Here is a 17,680-nt window from a genome sequence, read left to right as displayed (position 1 = left end):
AAATAATAAACATGATTCAAAACCAATTTAATAAATTCTAATATGTTTGGCACAGCAAAATGATATTTGCCAAATTTAACGAAGTTTTTTTTTTTACACTAGGTGTTGCATCGTTGCTCATGATTTCTCCTTTTTCAGACTAATTTTAACAATATTTAAGAAGCGTTTTTTTTAGGTGAGAAAAATTTTAAAAGAAAGTTCAGAGATAGTGAATAGATGTTTTTTAATTAAGTGTATAATTTACAAATTATTATAACCTCGGGTCATATACTATAGCAAACGGTTTAGGCATAGCCGTTTAGGCATAGCCGTTTATTACAGTTCTTGACAAAAAAAAATAACAGCATCATATGTACGTTGCGGTTTATAATTATTATTTTTAATCGTAGTTTTTTGAGAAAAAAACAGTGAGATATAATTCCGTTCAGTCAGTTCAGACGGTTAATAAAAAAAATTGATCAGCCCCGGTGATCATTCGACACAATTATCAAAAAGGAAAGAAGACGCCATTACTTAGCATGAGGAGCGTGAAACGTTTGGAGAATATTAAAGCATTCAATACAGCTTAAGCTTATATGAACAAAATTGAAATTGTGGTAAGCCCTTCTTATCAAGAGAAACTTTGGGCCTAAGGGGCAATTCTCTGTATCTCGTTGTGTGGTGTTCGTCCATTTTGGGCTGGTAATCGATAAATGTTCACAATGACTTGGAATTTTAAGATCGTGAGCTGCTCAACGAGCCGGCCCGGTTTGAGCTTGAACCCAAGAGCTCCAAAGTTCCGTCGAGCTCGAGCTCAAATTAAAATTAAAATTTTTCATGTTTGAATACTGTGAAATGAAATTAGTATTTCTAAGGGCACCCACATTGGTTGGTTAATGGGTGTTAATAACACCATTAATTTTCGTCCCACCAATGTGGGCGCAAGAATTAATAATCTTGGCTGACATAGCAGCCAAGAAATTTATCAGAGTGAACGGCGTTATTTCGAAATTTGCGACGATTTTTCGTAAACCATCGCAACTTTGCGACGGTTTTTCGTAAACCGTCGCAAAGTGAAAAGCGTCTGTTTTTTTTAAAAAAAGATCGCTATTTGCGACGGTTTTTTAACACCATGAAAACCGTCGCTAATTATCACCAATGGCTATTTTCAAACGGCAAAATTATGCATCAACGGCTATATTCGAAATTACTCACTATATATACTAATCAATTTCTACAAATTCATCCCACAAATCTGAAGCTAAAAAGAGCAAATATTTGCTTAAGGAATACGAAATCCTTTCGAAAGACACTTCACAAATGACGCCGGAGCAGCTTATAGTTCATGAACATCTGTGTGACCAAATTAGAGAGAAATGGAATATGTAGTTTTCGATTGATGTAATTCTCTTTTCAATTATCGTAATTCATTTTCTTTGTATTTTGTGTTTTTTTTTTAAAGATATTGTGTTGAATAATATTTTAAATAAAAGAGTCCAACTTTGTTTTCATTTCTTAATAATATTTTAATGAATATTGGAATTAAGTTATTTTTAAAATAATAATACTATTTATTTTTAGTAATATTTGTTGTAAAATTTTAAAAATATTAGAAAGATATTGAAATATTAAAAATAAAAAAAATGAGTAAGTGGACAGTGGGACCCATAAATAATGAAAGTTGAAATTAGATTAATGTGGGTGTGTGTTAATAATGGGGAAGTGTTAATATAATGAATATGTGGCTCGTGGACCCCATCATTTTTGATGAGATGGAGAGTTATTAACATGGATTAATTCCGACGGATGCGGATGCCCTAATATTATATATAACATGAAAAATTGCAATTTTCATCTTGCATTTTTGTCTATTTGCAGTTTTGATCATCTCTATTTTATTAGGTCTTAGTGATGTATATTTCATTTTTGGTAATTTTACTCATTTTTCATCGAAAATATTAGCGTAACACTATACACGTGAGTGAAATATAATACCACTGTTGTATAAAAATGTTTGTATTAACTTTACATATGTAGGGTTGATCGATGCATTCATGAAAGCAAGCTCGTGAGACAAATTCACGATTCGAGTTCTTGAATGTATTCATAACCAAATTTTCTAAACATAATGTGAGCTCGCAATCGGCTCTAGAAACTCGAGCTTCCTTTACTTGAGCACCACATGTCCTTATCCTCTTCTCTTCATTTTATGTTTCTTTTTGCTTGGTGCCTTATTCTTTAGTTCTTTGCCATCCCTTCGTCTTTCGGCGTATATATCCAGATCGCTTTAATTTTAACAACCATTTCAAGCGAATAGAATCATGTTAGTCGATCGACTTGTGTAGAAGGGAGAGGATCGTTGACAAAAGGATAAATCGTCGCTCTCAGACATTTTGTTTAAGACGATATAACTCGTATATAGTCGTTATTTTTAATTGTACACTAAGTAAATCTTAGATCAAATGTGTGTTTGTTTTCTTACACTTATATAGAACGTATACAACAAAATGGTGCTTGAATATATGTGATGCGATAAAAATAAATCGTGGCTGTCGCTATATATGTGACATGGCATCGATTTGTCAAAGCTACGACGAAATGCGAAATATCCACCGAGTACTTGTAAATTAATGCTGCTTGGTATAAAGTGGCTAGCAAAGAATAATTGGTAGTCTTCCAGTTGTAGTGCAACTTTTGCCTTTGATTTTGAATTATTCGAAACCCGCAGTATTATTGGCATCTTATTTAAGTTCCATGGACAGGATATTTTCCAAATAATTCCTTGTATTTTAGTACAATGTCAAATGCAATAAATAACTCTCGCGTCGATAACGAATTTTTTGTAAAAAAAAAATTATAGAAATCCCTGTTTTATTTTGTAAATTTTGAATATTTGAAAACGTAACCTTGGACTACCATTTTATTTGCCGTTCGTTTATTTTTTGTTTTTTTCAAAACAAATAATATTTTATTTATCAAAAATTACAAATTAATAAAATTTCATACCGCGGTATACTATGAATGTATCTACTCAATAAAATTCGTGACAAAAATAATAAAGATGTCTATATATATATATTGCCTCGGAAGGGTTGAGGTTGCAGCTATGCTCTAGGCAATGAGCTGTGTTTGATGATACATATACAATGAAGAATCGGTCCTTTTTGGTTTTACTATAAATTATAATAGATAGTGACATTGATATAAATTAAATCTTTTAAACCATATTTTTAAATCATACTATAGTTTAAGGTGATCATGAGTTGAGGATTTTGAGTATTTTGATAATTTGGGCTTGGTATCCGATTTTTTGAATAGTATTTCATGATATTCGAACGATTAAAAATTCAACCAAAGTCACACATTTAAAATACATTAAAAATATCGTAGGTTAATAAGATTAGAGATTTTGGGTAAATTCTAGAAAAAGTCCACGAGAATTTATGCTGAAAGTGGATAATATCATCAATTTGTGGAGATATGTATGTTTCATTGAACAATAAATAGTGATATCAGAGCTAATTGTCACGTCCCGAGACCGAAGTTAGTCGACACCGACGTTGCTCAACAATCGCATAATCGTCAAACAACAAGCCTCGCAGTATAGTATATACAAAAACCAGTTTATTTCTCATAATCAACAAAAAAATCGTCTTTACAACTCCAATACCAAAATAAAATGATTAAAAATGTTTTAATAGTGCGGAAGCGATAAACATAAACTAAGCCTTAAAACTTTTGGAATAACTCGAGATCTTCTACCATCTCCAAAATTGCTCTTGCTCCTCTTCATCCATTCGCTCTTCGTTCTTATCTGGGTTAGGAAGAAGTAAGGGGTGGGTATTTTGAAAAATACTCAGCAAGTGGGGGCCGTTTGAGACATGAAACAAAATATACATATACTTGAATTCAAATTTTACATAGCATAACATAACTTGAATAATAACGAATATTCATACTTCATAACCATAACATGTTATCACATATCATACTCGTATAGCATACTTGTTTAGCACTGAAAGTCATCTTATTTCCATGGTTTCCTGATATCAGTCTCCTATATGTTAATCTTCTAAGGAGTGAGGCCATGTCCAATATGTTAATCCTCTATGGAGTGGGGCCGTACAATGATTACCATCCCACCGTATAAGGGTCATAGTTCGGAAATCCTTTCTCATATCCAATCAAATCCTAACAGTGATTTGTACATAATAACTTGACAAATCTTGAAGAAAATATATCATGAACAAAGAATTATGCTCGAACGAACTTTCAAAAACTGAAGGGAGATTCGTACACAAATTATAATTTTTTTAATAGCAAACACACATCAAAGAAAAAGTGTGACAAGAAAAACTCACTTACGAAAGAATATATATATAACAAAAGACCACTTATTAAGGACAATTGTGCAAATTATAATATAGCAAAAACTCACTTACCTTGAATAATTCGAAAAAAATGAGAACCGGTGATGGTAGGATTTCGAAATTGAGCCTGAATCTGGACTGCTGCAGAGCTTCGATACTCGGCACATAAGAGAGCAAAGTCTCTAAAATTCCTAGGAAGAACTAGAGAGGAAATTTCGAAAATGTGGAGGTGTGAATTTTCAATGGCATGACTCTCCTATTTATAGGAGTTGGTTGTTATCCTGATCGTGTATTATACTCACGTTTGAACTTTGAATCAAACTTTAAATCTATGATAATTATCATATCAAATCTTAGATATTTATCTGGTATCAATATCATATCAAATTTTAGATCTTTATCTGGTATTAGTATCATATCAAATCTTAGATCTTGGTTTATTTATCTCAAAATTAGGTTTATCATCAAAATTCTTATCTCCTGAAAAAAAATCGGGGTTTCACACTAATCATGGCCTAGATCAAGCTATGTGGGTGAAATCGTCGGATACTTAAACGAATAAGGAGAGCGCTCCTAGTAAATTCGTGATCAGATCGAAGTAGGCGGTGCTCCAAATATTTCACATAAGGTATGCGCTCCCAACGTAGTGGACATGAGTGGTCTCGATAGGAATGTATGATCTTTCAAGTGGAGAGGATGGACAAATTGGTTTGAGGGGATACCCTCAAATTTATCTGACATTGTGTGAAGGTTTATCAAATGATCATCTCGTGTAAAAAGTGCACAACATCATGTGGTGCTGTGTTTTCAGTCACAGCAGATAATCCAAATCCCTAGCGTGGACGGTAGCAGGAACCGTGCTCGCCATTTCTAGCACGAGATTGTTCTTGTGCTAATGCTAAAACCTTTTTAAAAAAATTATTTTTTATTTTTATTTATTTTTATTATTGATATTTTAATTTTAAAACGTGTTTAACAGTTATTTGATTTATTTTAAAAATAATAGCTGCTACTTTACCTTGATAAATAGTAGAAAACCATTATTTTAAATTTTCAGACCCATACACACACAATAGGTGGACATAAAAAATTCAATCACATCTGATATGATTTTTATTATGTTGAAGATAATATACGTTCCATTTTTTTATTACTTCTGTTTAAGAGATTCTGTTCTTGCATTTGTAACTCACTTCATTTTCCATTAGAATTATTGGAAATGTTTGTGTCGACTCACGGCTCTTAATTATTACATTCATACATGTAGGAGATAGAATCAAAGAGAGAATTAACAGACATGGTTTTTGGGGTTGTGAATCTGCCCACAACATTTTGTGCAGTCGTTGCTGTTGTTTTTTATACACTTTCGAGTAATGGATGCCTTAATTTTTTAGATTAGTTTGTCAAGAAAATATTAATTCAAAGATTTTATAGATAAAAGTGATAATTGGAGAAAATATTTTGTTGTATATATATTTGATTGTTGAATATATTATTGAGATAAAAAAATGTTATCTTGATTCAAAAGATGAGAAGATAATATGTAAGAGTTCGAAAGAGTTTGTCTATCTTGGATATAATAGAGTTATCTCTATATTAGAGTTCCTATTTATTTTGAAGATTTCCGATAGTGGCTATGTGTGGTCGACGGAGGCGGATGTGGTATTAATGTCAAATCTTTCAAAGCTGTTGGTTGTTGCTTTTATACGCTATATTCTTTTAGACATTCTTCGTGAGAAAAAGGTGAGTTATCGAGAGAGGACGATACTTTTTGTATGGAACGTATTTTATATAAAATTTGTATATGTTATCGTAATTTTATTTTAAACTGGAAGAATCTGCAATCGAATGACCTCCATTCGCTCACCCCTTACAGATAAGAGTGTATTAGAGGAAAAAGAACCACTTCGTATCATTCATCACCGATGTTCGCGTCTCGTGGCACATGATGAAACACTTTCCTAACTAGGCAAGGCCGCAATGAACAAGTGTTGGCTGAGCCATGGTTTAGCTAGTACACTTGCCACATAGCTACTAATTAACTCACATGACAATCGACAAAGCCAGCAGCAGAGCCATCGCATGTCCACATTTAAGTCACAATGGGAACATCTCCCTTTTAGTTTATTTTTATGAATTTGTATTTTTATTCATGTAATTTACATGTTCTTATTTTCGTTTTTTGTCATTTACAGTGAATTTTCAATTTTAGTTATATAATATATTAGTCGGCAAAGATGAAGTTGTCCATATCAGATCAGATTTAGTCAATGGTACAAAACATAGCCCATACCCATGGCCTGCTGATGTGCGAACGCTTTCTTGAACCATTTTAGCGTGCTTGTAATGAGTTCATGGAATACGAAATGTAAAGCCACTGCCTAACCTTATCCCGCAAACATGTGCTGTACAATATCGAAAATATAAATGATTCTCAGAATCCCCAGCAATAATATAATATTCACCCATCTTGCAACCATGTGGTGAAATTATTCTAAAAATCCTCGCCAGTGATATCATATGCACAGACACATCCTATCCTCAATAAATAAAAAAAAAAAAAAAAACTAATTCATAGTAACAAGTTTACCGTGAACTCCTAGAGAAAAAATCTTTTGTAATATTTTTTTGTAACGATATGTGGATCGTCAATAAAAATTTATCACGTATATTAATTATGAAAAGTTGAAATTACAACTTATAAGTAGGAATGAAAAAGAAAATGAACAAGTGATTTGGAATGAAAGGTTTCCAAAGCCAAGGTGCCTAGAGAACCTTAATTGAATCCGATGTCTGAATTTTACATGAATATCTTGTTTGATCCCAAAAGACAAATTCTATTACATTTATTTTTTCAATCAAATCGAACCCAAAAACAAGTACACGGTGCAGTAGCTACTAGCTAGCTAGTATTTTAATTGTTTGTATAAATCTAGCACGACCAGATTTAATTTTAAACCATTCTCTCTTGTCTTTTGCATGCGTCATTAATTTCATGGGATTTCGAATATTACCGAACCAAATAATTGAACAGAGAAGCAACCCAACCAGTACGAGCTAGCATAAATTTCGAGTCTAAGTCACATTTTACTACAACACGAAAAGTAAGTGTAGTAATGGTGGCCTAGCTCGGTGAGAAACTCTAAATTGTAAATTGTCTCGCCAATATGGGCAACAGACAGCCTCACTTTTGCAGGACTATGTGTAGTCCACTCGATTCACCTTTCGAATGTGTGGTCATTATCAACTTTAAATAATTATTACATTAGTTAATTATAAAACTGAAGTAATTCATTATTTAGTAAAAATATGTGCTAAAACTTTAAAATAATAATTATATTGACTAGTGGGACTGGTCGACCAAGTCCGGTCGACCAAATCCATTTTAATTGTCCACGTGCTGTATACTACTAGTGGATCGTTTGATATGTGACTCAGTATCAGTATCAGAGTTTGATGTCGGCCAACTCTTATCATAGAGAAAATTTCTAAACTACTATAGTTTTTTTTTTTAGTTTTAGTCATCATTTTCACTATGATGGTGATTTCACGTTGAATATTATTGATTAGGCATCGAAACTGTGGTAGTGATCTTATTGATGTATCTGTCATCATGTCAATCCTCCGTCGAAAATCAAATGACATATTGAGAACCAAATTTTGACTATTTAGAACATTAAAAAAAAGACTAACTTGCATACCAGTCTGGCAATTTCCCTCATATGTATGCTTAGAGGTTCTTTGCGTAGTCACGTGGGGTCTAGACCTGAGGTATGACATAATGATATTAGATACGTTCACCAACATGACATCGAAAAATAAATACTATGCAATACATATTGCTCTGTGTAGAGGAATCAGCTCTAAATTCTCGGTGCTTATAGATCGAGGGTTAGACTGCTACGATAACATTGTGTTATGAAATAGAAGTGATTGTGATAACTCTATCCAGAATGAGATAGAAAAAATGTTTGAAATGTTATCAGAAATACAATTAACTTTTATAACAATTTAAATTAATTATTTTAATAAAGTGACGTCAAATACAAAATAATTGGTATAAGGGTCAATTGTTCATTGAAAATAAATGTTTTATTTATTTATATCTCTAACACATTAATATATAGTTTTATACTTTATTGATACTTTTTCAATATTTTAATTAATTGAAAAACAATATCTCTTATGTTTTTGGTGGTAAGAAAATTATTTTAGTTTTCCTGAAAAAAAAAAAGAAAGAAATATAGTATCTTTGTATTAGCTTTTGTAAGAAAGTTTAAACCGAATCTTTCTATCGTATACCGCCGTTTATTATTTTTAATAAAGTGAATCTTGCCTGAGTGTCTTTTCAATATAAGATGTAGAATTGAAAATTTGATTAGAGAACGTAATTTAAATTTTAATATTTTAATTATAATCATAGATATTTTTAATGTAAATCAATACAAAATATTTTATTCAAACCATAGAAAAGTTTCATTTAGTCAAGAATCAGCATCAATCTCGATTGAAAACCCCTAATAAAGCCAAAAACATTTTATTTTTAAATGGCGAACCGAATTTCTCATTTATCCATATTTCATGATAATTGACACTATTAGAACAAATGAGTATAAATCATTTTCCAAAAAAAAAAAAAAAAAGACACGGGAACAACTGAGTATAAATAATATATCGTTTACGCACATATTTTTATCAATATAAATTACTTTGATAAGTATATAAAATTAAATATTAACTTGATTTTATCTAAGAACTATAGATTGGGATAATGACTATTTTTGGCGCCGTCGTTTCTGAATATTTAATTTAGTGATGTTACATTTCAACCAAAATCAAGGTTTTTAATAAATTAAAATAACGAGAGACGTATGAAGAAAACGTGATTTTATATTAATAAAATAGTAATAGTATTTGTGTTCTTATCCAAATTAAATTATAAAGACACTATACATTTTGACTTTTATATATATATATATATGATCGAGTGTTTACCGCTTTACCAAAAATTGTAGCCGGTGGTAATGGTGCAACTCAAATCTTTTAAACCGCACAGCAGCTCAAGCACCACAATTCGATCGCTCTACCAAGCAGGGACAATTATTGCACCCAACAATCTCCCTCCCAATAATTGCACTCTTTGCAATCAATGAGAATCGAACCAATGACCTTGGCTCTGATACTAATTTTAGGACCGAGTATTTACTGCTTTACCAAAAGCTATAGCTGGTGGTAATGATGCAACTCAAATCTTTTAAACCGCACAGCAGCTCAAGCATCACGGTTCGATCGCTCTATAAATAGAGATAATTATTGCACCAACAATATATATATATATATATATGTGTGTGTGTGTATACTAGAGATGTGACACGTGTTATATGATGTAATATTTGCGCAAATATTGATCTCAACTAGGGAAAATTCGATATTTATTATGGTATATAGGGTCCACAATTTTTTAATCGTCCCACACATGGATAGAAAAACTCCACAGTCGCTTCAATTCAAGACGAAAATTGAATTTTTTTTTCCCATTTAAATATTATCCATTACATTCTATCATGTATTTATCATTTTTAATCAGTGTCAGAGATGTCGTATGTCCATATATTTAGCAAAATTGAAGGTTACAGACAGAAAAAATATATCATATCCAAGAAAATTATAAATCATATAAATTTTTTGAATATGTAACGCTCCGAGACCTATACGCGTCAACACCAATCATACAGAACCAAGGATCGTTTCCTAAATGAACGGATTATGATAACTTCTAAGAAAATTTTAAAATCTAGGGTTAGAGCAATATCATGGAAGAGTAAAGGTAATTACTTCAGAAGGCATTGATCATATCCTTATTAACTTAGTCTTGTATCTATTAATTATCACATGGCGTACTAACGTCAGAACATTATCAGTAAGACGAGTTAACCCTACCGATATTCACAGTAAAAAAATAATACTCTTAGCATAAAAAAATAATTTTTCATGGAGACACAAAAAAGAGATGTATCTCACAAAATACGATCTGTGAGACCGTCTCACACAAGTTTTTACCTTTATGTGATGTCGTATAGGAACATTTTGGGTCATGTTTGTTATTATATGTTCATAAAAGTTTTGTTTAAGATATTTAGATTTTAAAATAACATGTATAAAATATATAATCTAGTAGAAACATCGAAAAAGTTAAAATCTTGAGAATCATAAAGATTAAGAAATAAGTTAGACCACTCTTGGCAAGAGTTTGGAATACAAATTTACCTTATTTTTATGTCGTATACTCAGTTGTCTTTTAAAATAAAATAAAACAATAAAGTATTTAAAACTAAAAATTCTCTGTACCAGTAAAACAGAGAAAATTAATATTTCGATCCATTAAAAATTGCTAACGTAGCATCAGAAATTATCGACTATTTTGCTTAACATATTAAAACAAATTTTTGAATATTTAGCGAGAAAAAAAAACAAGTTAATGAACACAAAAATTATTTTCGGTCAAAACCTAATGTCGGCGAATTTCTAAACTGCATGTGCTGTATTGTCATTGGAACCGACTTTGCTATATTATCGTTGGCCAAATCAAAATCTGATTTGAACTTCTTCACATACTTTTACAGCAAAAAAAAGTAAATAAAAAATTAAAAAAAAAAAGTGATAAAATTGAATATTCTAAAAAATGTTATTTTAATTCGCACATGGAAGAATAACATTTTTTTTAAAATAATAAACAAAATATGGGGAAGCACCCCTCTGTGTCACAGAGAGACATAATGATCAGTATGAATTCAACTTCTTCACGGCGCCGGATAAGTTAAGCGCACACATATATATACGCATACGTTTTTCTGTATCTATATGTGTGTGTATCCCTTTATCTGCTTCTATATATACATGTCTCTTCTTCCTTTACTTAGAACTCCCACCCCCACACTCCCACTACTCTTCTTCATTTCTCACACATTATTACACACACTGCCTCTTCATATATGGAGCCCAAGACGATATATACACCATATATCTGAGTAAAATATTAAATATTATGGATCATATTCCCGTTTTTCTCTTTTTGTAACGTAGCTAAAAAAGCCCCGTGAATTTTTCATGATAAAAAATATGTTTAAGTAATTTGTACACAGGCGCACGATTTATATTATCCCGGTTTCTCTGCCTATTTTTGTCATCATGAACTGCTTGGAGAGCTGGCCGGAACCCGTTGTCCGTGTTCAACATTTATTGGACAGCGGGATACGGGTCATACCCGACCGCTACGTGAAGAAGCCACTGGAAAGGCCGGGTTCTGTAGAGCCTGCCCCGAGTGAAGACAACATTCCGGCCATCGACATGAAGGATCTGTACTCAGAGGACGCGTCCCTCCGGAGAAGGACAGCCCTTCTCATTGACAGCGCGTGCCGTGAGTGGGGATTCTTCCAGGTGGTCAATCACGGAATCAGCCACGAGCTGATGGCGCGGACCCGTGAGGTCTGGTACCAATTCTTCCATCTCCCGCTGGAGGAGAAGCAGAAGTATGCGAATTTGCCGAGTACTTACGAGGGATATGGAAGTCGGCTTGGGGTGGAGAAAGGGATGTCCCTGGACTGGAGCGATTACTTCTTTCTTCACTATCTGCCGGTGGGGCTGAGGGATCAGAATAAGTGGCCGAGCCTACCAGTTTCTTGCAGGTACATCAAACTTTTTTAAAATTTTTTTGACAAAAAAACGTGTTATAAGTGTCATTTTCTAAGGTAAATTGCGTGTCTAATTTTCAGCTCGTAATTAAAATCAAAGTCAAAATATATATATATATATATATATATATAAATAAAGTGCACAAAACAAGTTGTTCCATTCTCTTTTGTCATCTTCTTACCAGGGTAAAATTTATAATTTTATAAAGTAATTAGTTGAAATATTAGCACCCTTGATCTTAATCATCGAGTGTTCGTTTCATTGAATATATTTGGGTGAAGGGTTTTTTTCCTTCATGATTTATTAGTGGTTGTAATTGAAGATGAAATCCAAGATTTCCGGTAATGTTTTCATGTACTTGTTAGTCCTGAGGCTTTAAATTATGGATGAAAAATAGATAATATAGTGTGAAATTCTTTTGTAAAAAATACATATTTATGGTTAAATTATAATATTTTGAACCGTCTTGAAAACTATAGGTTGAATATTATTGTTGAAATAATTGCAGGGAATTGGTGGGCGAGTACAGTAGAGAGGTCGTTAAACTTGGTGGAAATTTGATGAAGATTTTCTCAACGAATCTTGGACTAAGAGAAGGGTATCTTCAAGATGCCTTTGGAGCAGATGATGAAATAGGTGCATGCTTGAGGACTAACTATTACCCAAAATGCCCTCAACCGGATCTTACATTGGGTCTTTCTCCCCATTCCGATCCGGGTGTGATGACCCTTTTGTTCCCCGATGAAAACGTGCCGGGTCTCCAAGTTCGCCATGACGGCAAATGGGTCACAGTCAAGCCCCTTCCTAATGCCTTCATAGTCAACTTGGCGGATCAACTTCAGGTGCTCCCCACATCTTTTTCTGCCATTTCGCGATGCGCGCGACGGCACACGCGAATAGCGATAATATGTTACGTAGGTGGGGTGAAATATCAATCGATGTTTTCTAACATCTTCAGACCATGACGGAGCTTGTCCATCTCCGGGGTGCATGCATCCGTAAAACAACATGAGATATAGTGTATAAAATAAAAATATAAATGATTTTTCCAATATAATATGGATATAAACATATGATTTATTACAAGATATTTAAAATTTAGGAAACGTGGCTGTCTCGATTTGAGTTCAGCATGATTGCATGAAGATATGTCAACTTTGATCCCAACAAAATTCTATAAACCTTTTGAGCTCTTTCGTAACCCTCAAAAGTATGAATTTGGTTATATTTCGCACACTTTACTTCTCAAGTCCGACCCCTATGCACCTCTAATCCCAGAATCATAAATATTTATAGTTTCTTGATAAAAAACCAATATTACAGATAATGAGCAACGGAAACTACAAAAGCGTGGAACATCGGGTGATCGTAAACGCGAAGAAAGAGAGGGTCTCCCTTGCCTACTTCTACAACCCAAGGGGAGACATAGTGATGAAGCCGGCGGAACCTCTTGTTTCGGAGGAGCATCCGGCCTTATATCCAGCCATGACATTTAACGAATATAGACTCTATATTAGGACAAAGGGTCTCCATGGAAAGTCCCAAGTGGAATCACTTGTCAATTCTGACTCCTTGTGCCGCCTTAACTAGTAATTTTCACGTGCGTAGTGATTAATATTGCACTTCCTTTTATGCTTTCGTTTTTGTTGTTAATTAGTTGTGTCAATGCATGGATTAAATGCACTTTAAGTTGTATTATTAATGGTGTATTTTCATTAATTAATACATCCTCCGAAGGAAATGATCCAGTCACATGATTCCTTGCTGATCTTTCTTTGTTAAATTATCATCGCTGTCTATCGACTTGTTATTTGTTTCTAATAAAGTCGCTTTCTGAAACAATCTCTCTCTTACACATTTAAAGATTGACAAAAAAAAGTTTTTGATTCCAATATGGCTCACCAATTCAATTAGCTCTCAGTCAAATAAATCTAATAATCCAATATTTTACAGGATCGGTGTGGTTTCAATACCTTATAATCCGAAATCGGTCCAATCCAGTCATGTAATTTGTCTATTTCCACGGTTATTGTCAACTTTAGCTTTTAAAAAAACACTAACTTTCAATCCTATAATTAATAATTAATAAAGAAAATAATCAAATTAGTCCCGTGAGCTTGCATGATATCAATTTTGGTCCTAACTAAATGATTAATAAGTTATCATCATTATCTTATGTTTGGTTCATTTTTTAACAACCCATAAAAATTGGATGGGCCCGTGATAATGATGGTCCACTATGGAGTAGACATCCCTCTAATGTGTAGGGATATCTCCATGATAAATAATAAATTCTGTGAAATGACATTATTGCCCTCATTTCTCAATCATTGGGATTTAAATTAGTTTTAGATATTCTTTGGAAAAAAAATTGCTATTGATATTGTGTTAGGGCATACATAATTTATTGCCCCCATTTCATTGTTATCAAGATCTTGTAATTGCATATCTCAAATTTTTTTTTTCGAGCAAATATCAATTCTTAAATTACGCTATAATATATATATATATATATATATATATATATATATATATATATATATATTTGTGTGTGTATATATTTGTATATATGTATGTATTTAATAAACATTTAACATTAACTTAAATGCATTTAAATTATTTAAACAAATGATCGATGCAAACAAATGAAATGAGAGAAGATAGGGTTTTGGATTTTTATAAATTGAGGGTAATTAAGTCATTTGTAATGTATTTTATCATTACATTAAAATTATCACACCTCTAACAAATGATGTTTTATCCTTCTCAAAATTTATTTATCAATATCATGTGCTTTTTAAAAAGGTACCAAACGTGAGATAAGGGGGATTATTTATCAATCCCACCCTTATCCCGTGTACCAAACAATGCTCGTATTAAAATTAATCTATACTACTTATTAAACTTGAGATATTTCGAAATTTCGCCAATATTTTATTTTAAAATATCCATAATCAAATTATAAACTCATGAAACAATAAAAAAATATTAAAACGTAAAACATAAATAAAATAAATATATAAAAAAGTGAAAAAACGAACTAGCGTATTGCACACGACAAATTTAAATTTTAAAATATAAGATTATTTGATAAATACTTTATTTATAATTGTTTTATGACAATGAAACACATATATACACACACGCATATATATCGTAATTTAAGAACTGAGATATGCAAGTGCATGATCTCGATAACAATGAAAAATAAAGTTTTTATGATAAGGTTAATTTTGTCATTACAATCCAATATATAAATTTAATCACTCTTGTTAAAATCATACCAAACATTCAATATATTATCTTATCATCATACTTATCTTTGATTTATCATTATATTATATATCTCATACTTATCATATCATGTGTACCAAACTATGCCTTAAGTTATATTTAGTCTTGATACAATAACTTTGATTTCTTTTTCTTTTCGTTTTAGTTATTTTTCGTCACAGTGCTGATATGATGTCATGTTCGTTGATATCAAATTGTACATACTAGTATATGTGGCCGGATAAATTTTGCTCCGGCCATTCCTCGTATGCATGCATGCATGTTTCCGTATCTATCTATGCATCTCTTATCTTCTTCTATATATTTGTTTCTTCTTCCACACTTAGACACCATCCCTAATACACCACCACTCCCACTACTCCCGATATGTGTTTCTTACACACCATACTACGTACGAGTAAAATACTTAATGAATACATGATTAATTATATATCCAAGTTTCTCTGTCTATTTGCTTGGCAAACTAGCAGAGCGGAACAGTGCTGGTCACACCCGACCGCGACTATCTTTATTTACACTATATTATAGGTACATCAAAATGGAAAAAAGAAAAAGAAAAAAAGATTAATTAAAATCATTGTCATTTGATAAATCTGCCTTAAAAGCATTTTTGAAAGAGTTTTTCGAATAAAATGTAAGGATAATTTTGACATTTCAAATACGTTTTTTAACTCAATTTATAACCTTCATTATATACATGTTTATATATATACATGTTTATATATATATATATATATATCATTTTCCATAGATTAGTGAGATTTTCTTTGCTAATCCGAAAATATTTTTTATGGCACATTTCTTTTTTTCTTTTATCACCAGAAAAAAATTTTCAAAATAAAAATTTCTCAAAATAAAAATATCAATTGTACTGTGATTAGGGGTGGAAAAAAATATTATAATTTCATTACACGTATCGAAAAATATCGAATTTACAGAAATTTTGGTATAACGAAGATTTTGGTAAAGTATGATAACTATTTCGAAATTTTCTGTACGATTTACAGTATGAAATTTGAAATATATATCGAAATATCGAAACAATATATAGAAATTTAAAAATATATATTATATTTTTAAATAATAAAGTAGAATTAAAAAATTAAAGTTATTTTGATATAATCGATATTGTACCGAATTTTCGACACCGGTATGTTAGTCATATGTACAAAAAAATTGGTATATCCAGTCGGTATAAGTTTTTTTATACAATAATTTTTTGATAGCGATTTTATTGGAATATGCTTCTTAGAAGCATGTGAACCTTAGGTTTTCAGTTTGAAATACGTTTGGCCGATTGGAATGGCACGTTTTTATAATGGATGCCCATTAAACGTCGACGTCGCATGACTAGAAAGGTTGTCCTTTTTTCCTACATTGATGGGCTGAAATTAATTATTATTTTTATATTTAATATTATAATAACTAATGGATGGTTATTGTTGCAACCATGCCAAACTTGTTAACAAATTCCGTATTTGAATAATCGATACATGACTCTGTATACGAAGACATAAATTTTATTTAAATAATAATTGTTAGACTAATAATTTTGGATGAAGAAGCGGCTTTAAATAATATTTTTTTAAATAATAATTGTTAGACTAATAATTTTGGATGAAGAAGCGGCTTTAAATGATATTTTTTTTAAAAAAAACTCTTTCAAATATGAAAAACTGTATCCTTTTCAGGTTCTTTTTTCTACTTTTCTTGGTGATAATCTATATTTTTTCTACCATGGTACTCATGTCTCAGGCCCAAGCGCGGACAAGAGCGACTAAACAATGTAATATTAGAGGAACTACTTCGTATCCGTTCTTGTTTTACATCAAATATGAGACAATTATAGCTCTTTATATACTCATTTAAAGTTCTTTTTCTAACTCATGTGGGAAAAAGGGTGATACAATCACAACTTCTTCCAAATGTGACGTCATTGTCGCAGTCTGATTCCAATTTGTCACACGAGTCCAAGCCGACGGAAACGTAATAACACAATGAATTCTTGTAGCAGGTACTTCATATCCATAATTTTTTTTTATGAAAATAGTTAACTCGATTTGTTATATGATTTCATTTGAACTTGTTTTTAAAAAAATTTAAGACGCGCGTGAGAATTGAAACTAAAATCGTACTCTAAATGCAAACTTATATATGACTTTAGAAAACAGATAGCATATAACTGAATCGAGATTAATAAAGAATTTTTTTTATATAATTACAATTTATATATTCAAACTGGCCCATATTTAGTTTAATTTTATAAGGGACTCAAATTAACTATTTACAAAACAAAAAAACAGCTGTCGTATTATTTCAATTACATTAACGCAATGTGACAAATA

General features: G+C 31.6%; 1 protein-coding gene across 1 annotated transcript; it reads left to right on the top strand.

Moving 5' to 3' along the window:
• Positions 1-11,251: 11,251 nt before the first annotated feature.
• On the top strand, positions 11,252-13,801 carry LOC142525815 (jasmonate-induced oxygenase 2-like). The gene is made up of 3 exons (XM_075630107.1): positions 11,252-12,034; positions 12,550-12,883; positions 13,365-13,801. Exons 1-3 carry the CDS (start codon positions 11,538-11,540, stop codon positions 13,629-13,631), a joined length of 1,098 nt encoding a protein of 365 aa, XP_075486222.1. The 5' UTR covers positions 11,252-11,537; the 3' UTR covers positions 13,632-13,801.
• The last annotated feature ends 3,879 nt before the right edge of the window (positions 13,802-17,680 follow it).

Source organism: Primulina tabacum, chromosome 2 (assembly GCF_025594145.1).
Source record: "Primulina tabacum isolate GXHZ01 chromosome 2, ASM2559414v2, whole genome shotgun sequence".
Lineage (NCBI taxonomy): Eukaryota > Viridiplantae > Streptophyta > Magnoliopsida > Lamiales > Gesneriaceae > Primulina > Primulina tabacum.
This window is presented reverse-complemented; position numbering and strand designations above follow the sequence as displayed.

Excerpts from the sequence above, each read along its gene's own strand:
- LOC142525815 (XM_075630107.1), top strand. The coding sequence starts at position 11,538 with ATGAACTGCTTGGAGAGCTGGCCGGAACCCGTTGTCCGTGTTCAACAT. Across the intron at positions 12,035-12,549 it reads AGCCTACCAGTTTCTTGCAG|GGAATTGGTGGGCGAGTACA; the intron begins GTACATCAAACT and ends AAATAATTGCAG. Across the intron at positions 12,884-13,364 it reads ACTTGGCGGATCAACTTCAG|ATAATGAGCAACGGAAACTA; the intron begins GTGCTCCCCACA and ends CCAATATTACAG.